The sequence below is a fragment of the Grammomys surdaster genome, unplaced genomic scaffold, assembly GCF_004785775.1.
Source record: "Grammomys surdaster isolate TR1022 unplaced genomic scaffold, NIH_TR_1.0 165, whole genome shotgun sequence".
NCBI lineage: Eukaryota > Metazoa > Chordata > Mammalia > Rodentia > Muridae > Grammomys > Grammomys surdaster.
Window position 1 is genome coordinate 10722666 of NW_021604613.1, and position 17997 is coordinate 10740662.

General features: G+C 40.4%; 1 protein-coding gene across 1 annotated transcript in view; it reads right to left on the reverse strand.

Moving 5' to 3' along the window:
• Window positions 1-288: 288 nt before the first annotated feature.
• The window catches only part of Satb2 (SATB homeobox 2), a 172019-nt gene continuing 154310 nt past the window's right edge, over window positions 289-17997 (reverse strand). The window contains exon 11 of the mRNA XM_028765750.1: window positions 289-1271. Coding sequence (XP_028621583.1) covers window positions 807-1271 — 465 coding nt within the window. The 3' untranslated portion in view covers window positions 289-806. The remainder of the gene's footprint in view (window positions 1272-17997) is intronic.

Sequence of the window (17997 nt, forward strand, 5' to 3'; positions counted from 1 at the left end):
CACGGCGCTGAGTCATTGTCTTAAAGTGTGCATTATGTCCTCAGGAGTAATTTGTCTTATGTCATTTTTTAATATGCCCTGATTTTCTCTCACTTAATTCTCTTCTTTCCTCCTTTCTCTCATTTTTTTGGCAGTGTTATTTTGTTAAATACATACCTCAAAAATTACCCATTAAGCTGCCAGATAGGAAGCCATAGAATTAAAAAAAATCAGGGACAAACACACAAAATAAATAGGAATTCAAAAATAGTTACCCTGCCCTGAAAGCAGGCCGCAGTTTCTCAAAAAGTCAAAGCGACTCACTATGACGCGGATTATTTTTCATACATAAACAAGTCTTTTCTTTAAGAACTCATTTCACAATCTAGTCCTTCAGATTGTAAAGTTCTCTGTCCCATGCAATTTTTAATATATATATGTAAATATAGAGATATGTACATATACATATACACACACTCGCAGCTTCCTTCATTTATTTCGTGGGTCTTCCCATCCTGGAACTTGCCTGGTGTCTCTTCTGTAAGTCCAAGAATGATGGCAGGGTCTCCTGTGACTAGAATTACTATGGTCCAGTTAATTGTAAAAGTTTAACACTTAGTGTCTTTGCCAAGGCGACGTCTGATTCAGAAACTCTGAGCTTACTCAGTCTATAGGCTATCCTGTGCCAACAGAGGAATGCCATTAAGGGTAAGGAAAATAAAACAGACAAAACCAAAACAAAATAAAACAAAGCCGAGAGGAACTTGAAAAGAAACTAGAACAGAAAGTCCTTGGACCCATCTATTGCTCTGTCTGTGGAGTTCACATTATCTCTGGTCGGTTTCGGCTGGAGCAGCCTTGCTCTTCTCAGCGGTGGTCTCTTCCTCTGTCTCCACCTTGTACATCTCCTCCGAGCCTTCCTCACTGTCGTTCTCTTCAGACTCCGTCAGTAGCTCCTCGTCCTTATACTCTGCCACGTCCACCGCGGAGCCCAGGTGTTCCTTCAGCTTCCCATGATGCTTCACATGGTACCTCTGGTTCTGGAAGAACTTGATGATGGTGTGTTTGGGGAGATCCAGCTGGGCTGAGAGTGTGTGGATGGCTTCCTGGTCAGGATAGAGGCCTACATCATGGATGAAGCTTTGAAGGATGCCCAGGGCTTCCAAGGAGATCTTTGTGCGAGATCGAGGTTTTTTGGCACAGCTGTCTTCTGTTGGAGGAGGTGGTGGAGGTGCTTCTTCTCTGGGAGGGGAGCTCTCCTTAGTTGGCTGGGACTGTTGTCGATGAAGCACCTGCAATTCAGAAGAGGGAGGAAATTAGTGTGACTGGGATCTTAAGTTTGAGAGCTCACCAGACCTTTGCAACATGTATTATCTCCCTTGGACTGCGTTTAGATAAATTCAAATCTTGGGAAAGCTGAAATCATTTCTGAAGATTTAGATTCTCATCTATGAACACGTGACTCATGAGAGTCATCTGAGCTGGGTAAGGTGGTACACACTTATACTCCCAGCATGTAGGAGGCAGAGGCAGGAAGATTTACATACATTTGAGATCGTTGGGCTACACTGCAATTTGATGCCTGCCTAGACTGTATAGCAAGACTTTGTTTCAAAACAACAAAAAAAAAAAAAGGAAGAAGAAAGAAAAGAAAAGAAAAGAAAAGAAAAGAAAAGAAAAGAGAAAAAGAGGAAAGGATTGTATAAACTAAACCAGCATTGAGGTTGTAGGGCACTGAGTAATTAGTTAAGCCATGTGCCTGAAGGCATATGGAGCAGGGCTTTATGGAGGGGCTTCGCTTCAGATCACCTCTACTTGTGAAGATACCTGACTGCACTAATGGCAGACACCACAGTTCCAAGTCAGACTCTTCTGCATAGCTGGGAGAGCTGAGCAAGTCTTTGAGCTTCCATCTCATCTTGTGTCAGAGAATGATTAAGAAAGTGGCATCCTGCCAGGGAATCTAGAGGCTCCCAGGACCCAACAGGGATGACATTAGCTGAAATTCCCAACAAGAGAAGATAGAACCTGTAGAGACCACCTCCGGTAGATAGGCACGGCCCCCAGCTGAGGAATGGGGCCATCTCAAAATTAACCCAGAATTGTTCCTGTCCAAAGTAAAAAACAGGGACAAAAAAACTGAACAGAGACTGAAACAAAGGTCATCCAGAGACCACCCCACCTAGGAGCTCGTCCCATCTGCAGACAGCAAACCCTGACACTACTGCTGATGCCAAGAAGCGCTTGCTGACAGGAGCCTGGTATGGCTGTTCCCTGAGAGGTTCTACCAGCACCTGACCAATACAGATGCAGATACTCACAGCCAACCATGGGACTGAGCCCAGGGTCCCCAATGGAAGAGCTAGGGGAAGGATTGAAGGAGCTGAAGGGGATTGCAACCCTATAGGAAGAACAACAATATCAACCAACAATATCAACTAATGGGACCCTCCCACCCCCCCCACCCCCCCCCACCCCCGCCTCAGAGCTCCCAGGGCTAAATCGCCAACCAAAGAGTACACATAGAGGGATCCATGGCTCCAGCTACACATGTGGCAGAGGATGGCCTTAGCTGACATCAATGGGAGGGGAGGCCCTTGATCCTGTGGAGGCTTGATGCTCCAGTGTAGGGGATGTGAGAGTGGTGGAGGAGCACCCTCAAAGAGGCAAAGGGGAGGGGGAGAGGAGGATGGGATGGGGGGTTTGTGGAGGGGAAACTGGGAAGGGGGATATCATTTGAAATGTAAATGAATAAAATGATTAATAAAAAAATTTTCAAAAAATTAAAAAAAAATAAAGTAGTGTCCCAAGCATGGCGCAGATAGTAAATGTATAACGTATATACAGGATGGTGTTCTGAAGCGAGGAGGGGACAGGGTAACCTTTTCAGTAAGGGGCCATGGTCACTGCCCAGTGCTTCTCGGTGTAAGCAAATGACCTCAACTCTGCCTGCGGAGTTTGGATTTGGCCCAAGAAGTCTCAGCTAGCTTATCCCTGGCTTAGTGAAATTTCTAGTTGGTGATAGTCATTGGTCTTCTCGGCCTCACTGTTCCTCAGGTGGATAGAGAAATGGATGGTACTTTGAACTGGATAACACACCCTTTGTCGAATTAAAAACAATCCTTATCTTCTTTTAGTTCTGATTTTGCTCTTTAAATATGATTATTTTAAATAATATATGTAAATTTTCAAGCAATTTAAAGACATAACTTCTGTATGTTTTAAATTTTAATTGACTGCTTTAACCACATTTAGATAGGCATTTTAATATCCCTATAAACTAATTAACCCTCTGTTTTGAACATACTTCCAAATTTCTATTTTTTAATTTTTAATTGCAAGGTTTACTAGCTAGCTGTTAAAATTTAAATATTTCTCCTTTTCTTTTTTCTTTTTCATAAGTATCCCTCTTTTTACCTCTACCTATGCCACACATTCATAAAAGAAAACCGTAAGTGGGCAACTTTACGCTGAGCCTCACCCACCACACCGTTACCACAGCATGAAATAACTTCCATTCTAATATGAACTTACTAACTCTATGAAGACTGGAGAATGTCACCCAGTGAGGAGACTTGGCAACACTGGCAGCTGGCCTGCAGCTGCGCTGTGTCATTAGAAGGCAGTAATGGTCATCCCTGCTGAGTCGTGTGAGGTCACGCACAGAGCTAACGGTCACAGTGTCACAGTGCCTGTGTTCAGATAGTGCCCAACTTCCTGGATGCTCTCGAGGTCCTTTACAACAGCAAGCTCACTTAAAAGCAACACACATTTCTTTACAATTTTCTAATGTTTTATGAAAGATTCTCCCACATCATGATCCCAAATTACATATTTTCTAGAGTCCAGGGAGAATCAGGCCTAAGCAACACAGAAAATGTATGTATCTACACTCAAAAAAAAAAAAATCACCCATGGCCTCAACAGGGGCAGCTAAAGGTAAGAGAATCTGCCATCCGCACCAGTCTCAGAGGCCTGTGGTGAAAAACATGCTTTCTCACCCATGTGAAAATGCCAGCTTTTTATAGAGTTTAATAAGTAGTAGAGGAGATAAAATATGGCAGCAACAGAAAAAGTTTATCTTTTCAAATTATTTTCAAATAATTACCACTAACTAGTAAAGGCTGACGAGAGGCTCAGCATGGTGGCCCACAGCTGTATAAGCTTGGAGAATGAAGAACCAGACACACAAGGCCAGCCTGGGCTACATAATGAGACTACCTACTGTAATAAGCTGGTGGCTAGTAGCAGAAATGGAAAACAAAGGACTATAAAACAGTGGACCAGCATCCAAATAGTGCCGACCAATTAAAGGCAATGTTCTTAGCGTTTTCGTTACCACTTTCAACTAAGAACAAACAAGCATGGTCTGATGTGGTAAGCTGGCATCAGCAAAAAAAGTGAGAGCTCCCTTATTCCAATGTCCTAATTATCCCCGCCAGGGAGAGTGGGGCTGCACTGCAGCCTATCACGGCTGGGGGGGGGGTTGACAACAGGAAGATGTGTGCTCAGGGCCTATGATGTGGGCAGTGTTAGCACGCTAATAAATGAACCTCTGCGTCAACAGGTGAGGGGCTCAGCTTTTGGTGAGAAAGAGGACTGGAAACAAGGACAAAGCACACTCTAGCCAGACATGTGCTCAAGCACGAGTGGTCCCTATTAGAGCAACTGCGTTAATTGGAAAACAAAAGAGAATTAAAATGCTCCATTTTCTAAATTATGCTTGCCTTCTGTAGTAAAAGCCAGCAGAACGGTCCCATTTAATTGAATAATTAGATTGGTTCTTAAGGGGCTTTCCATTGTGCACTGAGGAGATTTAAAGAGATTTTCCAAAACTATACTTTGAAGTTACTCTAATCTTTCTGCATGATAGCATTTGTTCTCCTTGGGCCCTACCAGTTGGACTACTCCACTTCCCCTCGCTTCTTAGAACACAGCACCGCAATACAAATGTACAAAGAAGACAAATGGGAAACACCCCATAACAAGAATAACAGGGCAGGCTCACTCTCTGCTTATTTGGTTCCAGGCAGTCTAAAACAGATAAATACAAATGCAGTCCTACAATTCTTCATGAAGGTGTAATCTGAACCAAGAACTAACTGGAAATGCACTTCACTGGAGGATACACAGTCAGGAGTATAGGGAAAAGTCTGGCTGATAAAAAAAAAAAAAGGCTCCCAGGGGACTTTGCAGATCATAGACTAGAAAAGCATTTCTAAAAAGAAATACTGGCAATAAAATTCCCCATAAATTAAATGTACTTTCTGACAAAGCAATACAGAAGAGTGGGTTGGTGGGTATGACAGCACAGGCACGGAGTAAGTTCTAGTATCTTCTAACAGACATGACAGTATCAGTCAAAATACAGCAGACAGAATGACCGTCTCTGAAAGTGACCTGCCTTGTACGTTACATAAAGGGCCGAGTCTTTTGCTCGTATGCTGCTACTTGCCAACGGCCGTCTGCTTCCCAACTACAGCATATAGAGCATCTAGGAAGTAATGATCTCCAGATGCCTACCACAACTATCTTCACTTTCTCAAAATGTTCTACCTCCTCTAGACAAAGAACTACCATCTCTAGATAGTGTCTAGCAAAAGATCTGAATAACGTTTCATCTCTCCAGGGTCTCTGCATTCTTACTGGCCATGATAGACAGAGTACTTGGAGGAAACAGAGTGCAGCTCCACACCCCCAAGACTGTCTCACTCACAAAATGGTCTTTGTCAAGAGGAGACTAACCCAAGCACTCATCAGTTCCTCTCATCTAAAGGTTAGCAGCAATTCACTCTCTACTATCCACCAACCTACCTACCTTCCTACCTACCTACCTACCTGTCAATTAATCAATCATATCTCTCTTCCTCCATTTCTCCCCCTATTTCTCACACTAATAATTTTAGCCTCTCTCTCTCTCTCTCTTTCTTTCTTCCTTCCTTTTCTTTCTTCTTTCTTTGTTTGCCTCTCTCTCTCTCTCTTTCTTCCTTCCTTTTCTTTCTTCTTTCTTTGTTTGCCTCCCTCTCTCTCTCTCTCTCTCTCTCTCTCTCTCTCTCTCTCTCAGGACAGGTTTATAAACTCTCTTTAGTAAGCCTTGGTTTTCCTTTCTTGGTTTTTGAATTTGTTATGGCATGCTCTCTGTTCCCTTTTAATAAGTAGAATGGGTCAAGGTTAGTCCGTGTCTCCAGCAAATACCATGAGAGTCACTCCACTGATTCTTGGTGAACACACTTGCAAGCAATCCCGTTCCTGAGTTCACTGGGCAGTTATTTCATTTATTTATGACTAGCTAGGTTATTTTAAATTTTGAGATTATAATTAAATCACTTTTCCCTCCAATTCCCCCAAGCCTCCCTCCCATATACCCTCTTCTCTCTTTCAAATTCATGGACTCTTTTTTTCTTTACTTGTTTGTGTGTGTGTGTGTGTGTGTGTGTGTGTGTGTGTGTGTGTGAGAGAGAGAGAGAGAGAGAGAGAGAGAGAGAGAGAGAGAGAGAATATATCCATATTTCCAAATATATACACTCTGCTCAAGCTGTATACTATCATGTGCGTGTTTTCAGGGTTGCCCATTCATTGGTGTGCTCCTCTATAGGGAAGACTCCTCTTGCTCTCATCATTTCTTTGTTGCTTTTAGTTCTTGTGTTGGAGTGAGGCCATGGAACTTTCCTCCTTCCACACTGGCACAGCAGTTGATGCCATCCTTGTTCTGGCTGGTTTTTAACATCTACAGTCAATAGAACCTATAGTAACAAACACACAGGTACACTGTCTAGAGCCAGAAGGAATACTGCAACCTCTGAAAGGTATGTCCTAGTTCGGTCATAAAGCCCCCAAGTTGAAAGGATACAAGTGTTCTCCAGTGATAGAAAAGGTAAACTAGGGTATTATGCTAACAGAGATGTTCGGCCAGCTAGCCTACCGTGGGGAACTGCCACAAACTTACTGTTGGTTGAAAGGAATGAGATGCAAAAGACTAAAGATTCTACTTATAGAAGAGTCAAGAAAGAAAAAAAAAAAGCAAAACCACACTGCAATAAAAAAGTCTGAAGCAGTTGAACATGGTGGTGCATGCCTTTAATTCCAATACTCAGGAGAAGAGCAGGCAGATCTCTCTGAGTTCAAGGCTAGCCTGGTCTACAGGGCAAGTCCCAGGACCAGCAGAAACATCACAAGCACATTGTCTTTGAGAGTTACTGACTGAAAGGTTAGGAGACAGTCTTTGGGAGATGCTGAAAATATTCTCTGTATTTATGTGGGCATTGATTAAAGGAATGAAAACATTTCTGAAAGATTACTCAGGTGTATGTTTAAGAGCTATGATTTTTACTAGGTTGTACCACATCTCAAAAAAAAAAGTTTATGAGTCCAGAACCAGTGTGATGTCATGCAGCTGTGAAATATATCAAACAAGAGGTTTGAGAATTCAAGGCTAGCTTGGGCTACATATTGAGACTTGCTCTTAGAACGAAGCAAAACTTTTAGGGTCCAGTAGTTGATCTTTAATCTCTAAGGTGCAGTACCATCTACCTGTGGTTCTCCAACATAATCAAATTCATCACTTTGTAAAGACAGCTATGTCTTTACTCTCAACATTTATGTAACAACTAATTCTTCTTGGTTCTTTTGGGTTTTGAATTTTTCTGTCAAAAACACATTTATGGTATTTCTATAATGAGGTTCCTGGAAAGCAAATTTTAAAACCTCTCTCTGTTTCATAGCATCATTTATTTTCAACAGGTCTATGGTGGGAGGGGGTCATAGTAATGAAATATACAAATTCCAGTGGTAGAACAGTAGCAGTCGGGATGGATATTAGCATCCATGAAATCTAAGCCAAATGCTTCAAATATATATATTTATATATCATATATGTTATATATGATATACATCGCATATATACTCTATTTCATGGTAATCCTATGTTTTGACCTATTTTATAAGAAAACCAATCCAAATATGTTAAGGGATCACAGCTTGTAAGTAATAGAACTTGCATTCTGCATCTCTGAATGCGAAGCCCATGAGTAGAGTGTACAGAGGTAATCCAAGTAGGTCCTTAGAAAGGAGGGGAAGCAAAATGCTAAGTCAAATATCCCAGAGGAGGCTTATGAGTGGCAAGGATGCAGTACATAGGTGGAGGAGGTGCTTCAGAAGGTGACTGGGAAAACCTCACTGAGGAAGCAGCTTAGCTGTAAGGTCTGAAGGAAAGGATGGGGAGGTGGGGTAGGTGTGGCAGGTGCATGTATGAAAAGTGCTCTAGACAATGGAAGCAAAAAGGCTGGGAGGAGAGGAAAAGCATGCAGCATCTGAAACCAGCAAGGCTAGGAAAGGAAAAGCATGCAGCATCTGAAACCAGCAAGGCTAGCCACTGCTCTCTGATGCGGTAGCCATGGCTACAGTCAGCTTTACATTTATTTATTATTACTATTTACTTACATACATTATTATTTATTTATATACATTTATTTACATTTATTTTTCATGTGTGCGCCAATGTGTGAGCATGTCTGTTGAGGGAGGTCAGGGGTCAGCTTTGGATATCTATTCTCAGGCACCATTTAGTCCCCATGTCCCCCTTTTTGACACAGGACTGCTCATAGTTCTGGAATGCACTGAAGAAGCTAGACCACTGAGCTAGCCATTGAGCTGCAAGAATCCACCTGTCTCAGCCTCTCAGGTACTGGATTAGAAGCACATCACTATGGGTTCTGGATATAGACTCATGTCTTAGTATGTGTAGCAAGCACTTTAGCAAATGAGCTAATTTTTTTTCAGACACTCCCCCTCACATTTAAATTAATCAAACATATGTTTTTAAAGCCTTCAGTTCTGCAGTCTCATTGGCCACATCATAGGTGCTTGGGTGCCTCCTGCGTACAATGCTAAGATGGACGGATGGCATAGGTCAAGGCACTTCCACACTCATACATATGATTGGTCCTGCACTGTCAAGCAGTGACAACAGAAAGGGATAGATCCAGTCCTGGAACATGGGGAAGTTAGCGTTCTAACATCAGGGTGATACAATATCCCTGAGAGACTTGTGATCTTATACTCTATTCTAGCCAAAACCAGAGCTGGAGCTGTAAAATACTATTACAAGACAGAAGGACAAATACCTGTATGCCCATGTACTAAATCCAAAATATTCAGCACATACTTTGTTACTGGACCATCATTAAATTATCCCAAATAGGAACATTAGTATAAAGTAGCCAGAAATGTGTCCAGACATTTCTACCCAAATAATTACTCTAATTTAATTGATGGCTTCACTTTTCGGCTGTGGCACTTACCACACCTAAAAGGAGTTGTGTTTATAACAATCAGCCTTGAATTGACAGAGAAAAAAGTAGATCCACTCTCAAATATCTGGGTACTTAAAGGGTCCGTACTAACAACTGAACCCATTCATTTAGAAGGTTTCTAAATAAGGAGTCTTAGGTCCAACAATTGAGGGTTGGTGAATAAGTAAGCTATGGGCAGGACATTAACAAGTTAAACGTTCAAAGACTGATAAAGTTCCTTTCTTTTTATTTTCTGAAATCTCTCTGAGCTAAGACGTAACATGTATGTACATGAATGGACACAAAACTAACAATGCAGGAGGAAAAGTTGTAAATGTATTTGAAAGGGATGCCGTCTTCCAAATAGAGCCTTAAAGCCTTCTTGACCAGTTACAAAGCACAGTTATAATATGGACACATGTTGCTTCTCTGTTTTAAAACTAAAATTTGGAAAACCTAAGGAGCTCATGGTACCATGACAAAAGCCGACGAAGAGAGATAAAGCCCTCTTCTTAAAGCTCTCAGCGTTCAAATAGATTTTGAAGGCCTCAATGAAAACCAGCTGGGAGCCATGTGTAAAGCATAATGGTTCTTGCCTGCAGGGAAGGAAGTAAGATCTTGAATGATTAAGTTTAGGAAAGTATATAATTCACTGTATCATTACGGGGTGAACTGGATTACTTATAATAAGCCAAGACTTTGTGGTCGTTTTTATATAGAGAAAATGAGAAATTATTATGGAGGTGACTGTAGAGGGTGGTGGAGGCATGGTAACAGGTTAAAGCAGCGTTCCAGGTGGCCACATGTGGCTCTCTGAGACAAGATTCACCCACAGAAGTAAGCCTTGCTCAGAGCATAAGGCACAGCACAGGAGGTGACAATGAAGGCAAGATATCTTCTGTCCACATCTATTGGGCGTTAAAGTCAAAATATCTTTTACTCACTTTGTTTTACCTTATCTATGCCAATAAACATGAAATATTCAATCAAAGACAGTAAAAGGAAAGCATTCCTGCATTAAAAATTCCAAGAAAAAGTACATGAACCAACAAGAACAATCGGTTGAAAGTCCTTTGGCATACATCCTCTGTAGCATACCAAACACAAGAACGATTGCATGCTATCATTTTTATCCATTACCATATATAAAATGTCCTGTACTTGAGATTTCAACGACTTTGTGGCAAGTTTCCCTCCACCCCATCAAAACCAGCAGTAGAGACTATTAATCTGAGTCTAAAAGTTCAGCAGGGGAAACATCTAACATTGGTGATTAGAAACAGCAGGAATTAAGTATATGGCCCACGCAGTTCACCCAGTGGGCCGTGAACTGTGGATTGCACATCTCATGCATAGCTGAGAGCTCAGAACTTCTTGGCTATGCTGCACTAAGCCAATCCCACATCCTATGGTTTTTATTTCTAGCTTTACTCCTACCCCTGCTGAGCACTGGCTCTTCTTCTTGCTACTAAACTACATGTAATGTAGTAAGTAAAGATATTGTCGCCAAGTGTAGTAATATACTTCTAGCATCTATCTGAGAACAGGGATATGTCTCTGTGTGTGTGTGTGTGTGTGTGTGTGTGTGTGTGTGTGTGTGTGTGTTGTTGTTGTTGCTATTTCTTCTCTTCTCAAAAACTTCTAGGGTCCTAGATAACTCGTAACATACAATTGTGTAGAAATTTCAAGCAAGTTTGGGGTTATAAAGTTCTGGTTTAAGGGAATTCCTACTCCAAGTACCACTGTTTGTCAGCCTTGAAGACTCTTGAGCAAGCTGTCCTCTGAGTCCCAGTGAGTGGCACCTCGGAAGATTGTTTTTGCAGTATTAAGAAGAAAGATTAAGTGAGGTCATCTGTATGAAGCATTTGGCAGAGGTCTGACCATAAATAAAGCCTTTTTAAAGAATAATTTTCATTTTTAAAAGATCTATTTTTATTAGCTATGTACATATGTATATATAAGTAGGTGACTGAAAAGAGCAGAGGGGACCCGTGGAGATGGAGCAGCCCAGTGTGGGTACTGGGAATCAAATCTGAGTGTCTGAAAGAGAACAGTATGTGTTCTTAATCATTAAGCCATCTTTCCAGCCCCAAGCAAGTTTCATTTTTAAAATGTGATCAATACTAAATTCCTCATGCATTTTTCTGTCAACATGCTTATTATTAAAACCAGCAACAATTTCAGTAATTGGCCCTTTCACCTTAAGATACCAGATGGACAAGAGGACAGCTCTGCTAGTAACTTCTCTTCCTTCCTTCATCACAGACTTCATAAATACTTGTTCTTACCATGGCACCTGGCACATGGAAGCTGCATTTGTCACACAGAACTGAACCTCAAAGCTAGAGTCCCCTTTGAAATGGTATCTCCACTCATAAACTGTGTGGACTTTTAGGGAGCTAGTCCTCACTAGTGGTTCTTACAATGAGATCCATGGTCCTTGGAGAAACTATACGCTGTATTAAGACACCCATGACATCAAGCCACTAGCAAGCAAAGCTAAGGTGTTACTGCTCATTGCTTTGATTGTGCTAAAATTTGCACCAAAGACACAAAACTACAGCTGGGGAAATGTGGCCTGTGGTGATGAAGGTGGTGTACCAAACAGAACTCACTGCAGCTTTCCACTCACCTTTACAAGCTCATGCTTGCAATAACACTACCTTTGTGGGAGAATATTCTTGATTAAGCAATACGACCTTACTAGTTATTAATACGAATTATTATTAATTTTAACATTTGAAAACACATATCATTCCTTAATATTCTATGTAAGGAAATGAAAACATTGGCATGAAGCTCTTCTGTGACACAGCAAAGTCATGTGATGGTCTTGAGAAAGACTTTCCCCACACTTTATTCTCCAAGCAGAATGCTTCAGTTACAAGTGTTTGCACTGAGGCTGAGAAGCTCTTCTGCCATGGAATATCATGTTATTTAAAAAGACAACTAACAGGAAACCTGTGATTATTCAGATTTGAGTAGATAGTTCCTTAAACATGGAAGTTAGGGGCTGGGAATGGCTTAGTGGGTAAACTTTTTGCTGTACAAGTTGAGGACTGAATTTAGACCCCCAGCACCCATGTAAAAACCAGGTGCAATGGCATCTAGCAGGAGCCCAGGCAGCACTGAGCAGGAGGAGGCAGGCAATTCTCTGGGATAGGAGCTCGCCAACCAGCTACTTTACTGGATACAGTAGCTTCAATGAAAGACTCTCAAAAAACTAACGTGAATCCTGCTGCAAGTCTCTAATCCCAGCACCTGAAAAGCAGAAGCAAAACAGGTCTCTGAGAGTTTGAGACCAGCCTGGGCTACATAGTGAATTCAGCCAGCCAGGGCTATAGAGAGAGACTCTTTCTGGTGTGTGTGGAGCATCCAGTGTTATCTAGCTTCTCTCTGTGGACATACATAGGTACATGTACTGCACATACATGTACACACATACATACAGACACATAGAGGATGAAGTAAACCTGTCAGTTTAAGTAAAATATCTAACAGTATTTACTTCTGATGGTCAGATTTGTCCTTTTAGGGAAAAACGAGGGTTTGAAAAGCTTTAACTGCCACAGTAAGCTTATCAACATCCTGATACACAGACACTTCCTAATGAAAATTAGCACTGGTTTAAAAGATGCTTTTTAGAAATGCTATATTAAGAAGCCTCTACATTTATAAGATCTGCATAAATGAACAAACCAATAATTCCCAAGTGACTAATATATAATACTGCAAAGTTATCAACTGGTAAAAGAGACATTCAAAGTTAAATGGAGACTAATGAATAAAGTACAAAAATATGAAATATTCACCAATATGTTGGCTCAATTCCATTTGGCAAATTCCATTTTGCAAGCAAAAACACTGTCACTTTCAAAGTCTTGCTAAAATATCAAGAAAGAACTTCTCAATTATCAGGAATTCCTGTTAAAAATCTCTTGCTAGCCTAATTACTTTATCAGCTTCAACCAGAAGCACATATTACATCAAGCACACAAGCAATTCTGAGAATCTAGTTGCCCTGCATTAAAGCATTAATTATCAGACATTAAATATCTGACATTAAAATATCTTCAAATATATACAAAAGGCTGGTATACACACACACACACACACACACACACACACACACACACACCCCATGTACAATTATTTAAAACTTAGCAGACTTTTTATTTGTAAAGGTTAATCACCAGTAGGGTAAGACTGATATATATGACATATTACTGAGGTCATCAATTGCAAAACTGAAAGTGGGTCATAAGACCAGAAGGATTGGAAACTTCCAATCACACTTGAGACCTGAGCCTGACTCTCCCTAATGATTATCAAGCTTTTTACTAGAACATTCAAAATAGATTCTGCAGTTGAAAGCATCCTTGCCTGAGTCAAATCATGTAAGGCCCCAGCACAGGGCTGTAGGGAAATCACACACACTTTATGATTTGCCTCTTGACTTTATCACTCAGAGACATTTTCACAGGCAAAACATATTCTCTTAGACACAACTCAGCACTATTTTTAGCTTCAAATGATGTTACTTGTGTTGGCTCTTATGGCTGTAATTTCACATCCTAACATTATAAGGCTTATTAAAAACGATGGTTTAGTTCTGTTGCTTTTTGGGTGATTATACAGTATCCTAAGGTCAAAACTCAGGAAATATGTTATTAAAAAAGAGTACCCATGAAGTGATGACAAACTGCAGACTACAGGTGTTAGATTACATTTTGACTCCAGGCAGGTTTAATATAAGTTGGTTTTCTTTGTACAATTGCTCTTAGCACATACAGCTGTAGGAAGGGGATTTTTAAAAAAAGGAGAGAGAGTGGAGCTCAATAAAGGAAGAGCATGTCAAGAGAAATCAATACAAACAAGCAAACTGATAGGAAGTCCAACATGGAAATCCATGTTCAATATCCTCGAGCCTCTGTCAGGCTTTTCTGTAATATTGTAACCAACATACTAGGGGAAGACCGTGTATGCTTTTAATGCAGCTTAATAACTGTTTCTTAAAATAAACACTTTGGTCAAAGATAAAAGCATAACAACGCTGTGACACAATAATCTGTTAAAATAAACTTGATGTTGGAGGAAACATGGGACTTAAAACAGCCTTTGGCTTATAGCATTTCCTCCTCAGTAATAAATTGAGAACAACTATACCAACAACTTTGGAATAGTTTGGGGTGAAATATAAATATGTTGCAGTTATTAATAATGGTCCTAGGAATGGCCAGAATCTGTGACCATTCAAGAGGCAGCCCAGTGACATACTTCCTTCAGACAAACGAATGAGCTGATAAGGTAAGAACAGCAAAGTTCAGAAGAATAACTATGTCTCAATTAAATGGCCACCAAATGTTTAAGATTAGGCCATACCTTCCTCTAAGACATGGTTCTCAACCTTCCTAATGGTGCAACCTTTTAGTATAGTTCCTCATGTTGTGGTGACCACAACAATAAAATAATTTTTATTGATACCTCATAATTGTTATGTTGCTACTGTTATAGATTATAATGTAAAAATCTATATTTTCCAATGTTCTAAGGGGACCCCTCTGAAAGGTTGTTTGATCCCTACCTGAAAGGGATCGCAACCCACAGGTTGAGAACCACTGCTCTAAAAATAATTCCTATTGCACAAACATGGTTTTGTGTTTGCTTGTTTGTTTTTTCAGGCTCTTCTTTGCCCCAGACACTCCATTTTAAAAACAGCTTTGACTCCGTTTTGAGAGAAAAGAATGACTAAGGCCTCTTTAATTTGTACTCATTCTGTAAATACAAACAGGTCTATAGATATATTTTCTGTGTGCTGTGCACTATGAAATAAGTTAATATGAGCAATTATGATTGGAATAATAATAACAACAATAACTTGCCTAAACAAGATTATATAATGAATTGTTATTGTTGAAATGGATAAACTTGATGTATTTATTCTTATTCAATAAATTATGACATTGTAGAAAGACAGAAATGTTTGTTTATGTTTCTGGCATAGAGTGGTCATGATACCAAGAAATACATCAGGACCAAAATCAAATAAGCAGAGGGATCTAGAGATGATTCCAGTGCTTGAGAGCCCGTGTTGCTTTTATAGAGGAGAATGGGTCAGTTCCCAGGACCAACATAAAGGCTTACAACCATCTGTAAATCAGTTCCAGGGCACTCGATGCCCTTTTCTGATCTCTGTAGGTACCAGGCATTCACATAGTATAAATATATACATGTAGGGAAATACTCATATACATAAAATAAAATTTAAAATCTAAAAATTAAAAACAAGCAGACCAGAGAAGATCTTTTTCCCAGTTAGACATTAAGAAAGACAAAACATTTGCTAAACGTTGAACCTAATGGAAACTCCATCCTTCCCTTCATTGACCTCATCTGAGAGCCAAGTTTATTGATCATTTAGCAATAATGTAAGTGAAAAACAGTTCCATAAACATGACAACATAATCTAAACAAGGAGTAAGGAAGATGAGGCTCTTTAGTGTGCCATAATCCGTGACCGTATACCCTGACACCTAAGAGGAACAGGGCCCACAGAGCCGCCTCCATGCCTCCCAAGCACACCCTTCCATCTTCTCCGGTGTGTACACCACTGTCACCTTTATCTATCTTCTCACAGGATAAGACTTGGCCTGCACATTCACAGAAAAAAGGCCTACAGATTTAAGGCACAGGCAATGATAATATGCTGCAAAGATTGCATGTATATGTTAAAACAGTAAAGAGGTACATGGAAATGACTGGCAGTTACTCTGAGAACCTGATTTTTAAGTCAACATGTCTTGCTTCACTGGTGTTAACTGGGGAAGGATGGTTCTTGTCTCAGCCCACAGGAAAGAAGTTCTTGAGTTAAAGATAACCAGAGTCACTGACTGGCAGGGTGAAAGGTTAGAATGACTTAAGTAACAGGAATTCAAACACCATTCAAAGGAACAGCCTGAAAATTCATAATGGCTCCTGGATGGCCAAAGGCCAAGAGAGAAAGATGTGCTAAGTTTTCAGGTTATAATGATCACCAGAATTCCGAAGCAGTTAATCTAGGTGGCTAAATAATTCTCAAGAGAAGTAAAAATGTGACCAAAATGTAAACAACTTCGTCAATGCCTGGGAGATGCGATTTGTGAACTCTCAAGTTGGGTTTTACTAAAATAACAAAATGGGGGTGGTACTAGACAATGTCAGTCACATTGTTACAGCAGAGGGTGTAAATTATTGGAAGAGAATGCTCAACACATTTGGTTCCTTATTTGGGGGGCAAGGGCCAAAGGTGGGTTATTGTGTGTCTGGGGCCTGTGTAGGACAGGGAATGGGCCACATTTTCTGTATAATTTTTAAAGTTGGGACACTCCAAAGGCAGAACAATCTGACAGTTATGGTTAGTGAAAATATTAGATGTTCACTAATAATATATGACCTCAGCATATTTCTGCTTTCTGGATATAACCACTTAATAACAGGACTTGGGAAAACAGCACTGTGTGAATCAAACACATAAAAGTATGGACATGCCTTTTATAGAAAGCAGATCTTAGGCAGGGCATTATAATCAGTGACTCTGGTAAAGGACAAACTCTATTGCATTACCACACCACTGAGATATTATAGTTTATTATACCCTGAAGACCAGACTGGGTAAACCAAGTCAGATGATCTAAGCAGGACTTTTCCTCAGACCATGAAGCAGAGGTCTCTGAGCCAAGATTCCTGGTGACTTAGTGCTTAAAGGGTATCAGATGAGGGCTCATCACACACAAGGCTACTTTGCAGTCTTCGTACTCCCATCAGTGGCAAGCCTCTTTGCTAATTTCTTTCAAAAGAAAAACATAGGAAGATTAAATGGCGTGAGGTAAAGCTCCCCAAAGGTTAACGAGCTGTCAATCCAGGGGTATTCTTCTTCAATGCTAAACTCCTTCACTATGGGGATATTAGCTTTATATCCATATTAATGATTGCTCTAATTGAAACAAGGTAGGGGAGACTCTCATCTCAACTTTGTGCCAGGACATGTAGTAAGAGGGGGGCATAGGCTGGAAGGACCAAGCCCTCTTACTTAACCATGAAAAATGAGACGAGAAAACCAGTCTCCTCCTCCCAGGATGGTGACTGGGAACAAAATCCTCAGTTCCTAATTCCCTAGGGCAAAGTAACTGGACTGGAGGTTCCTTTTCCCACAAGAAAGATTCTAGTCTTTAAGCTGCAGAGGACTATGGTGTTCCCACGAGGCCAGTTATTCAGCATCCTTATCTACTTGAATTCACACAGCAAGTCCACTTTGTCTACATGCCACATTGCCTCGGCTCTTTCAAGCATATTTGCTTACCCCACACAGGTCATCCTCATAAGCTGGAAGGAACTGTCGAGTGATTATACTTTCAAATGTGAATTTGCTTAAGGGTGGATTTAATTTAATAGCTGAGAACTCAGTACAAAACAAATATACTTACAAATGACATTAGTGGGGAATTAATCATTAACACTTGATTGGTGTTCCAAGACCAACTCCCCTACGTTGGCTACAACCAAGATCATGGAGTTCTCACTGACTAATTCCCTCATCTTAAAGTCAACATCCAGCTCACCCCATGTGCTGAAGACGACTCCCTTCTAAAAAGCTCTTGTGGGAAGGCTCCACTCTCCAGATACATACATATATATGACTTCAGTATATATATATATATATATATATATATATATATATATATATATATAT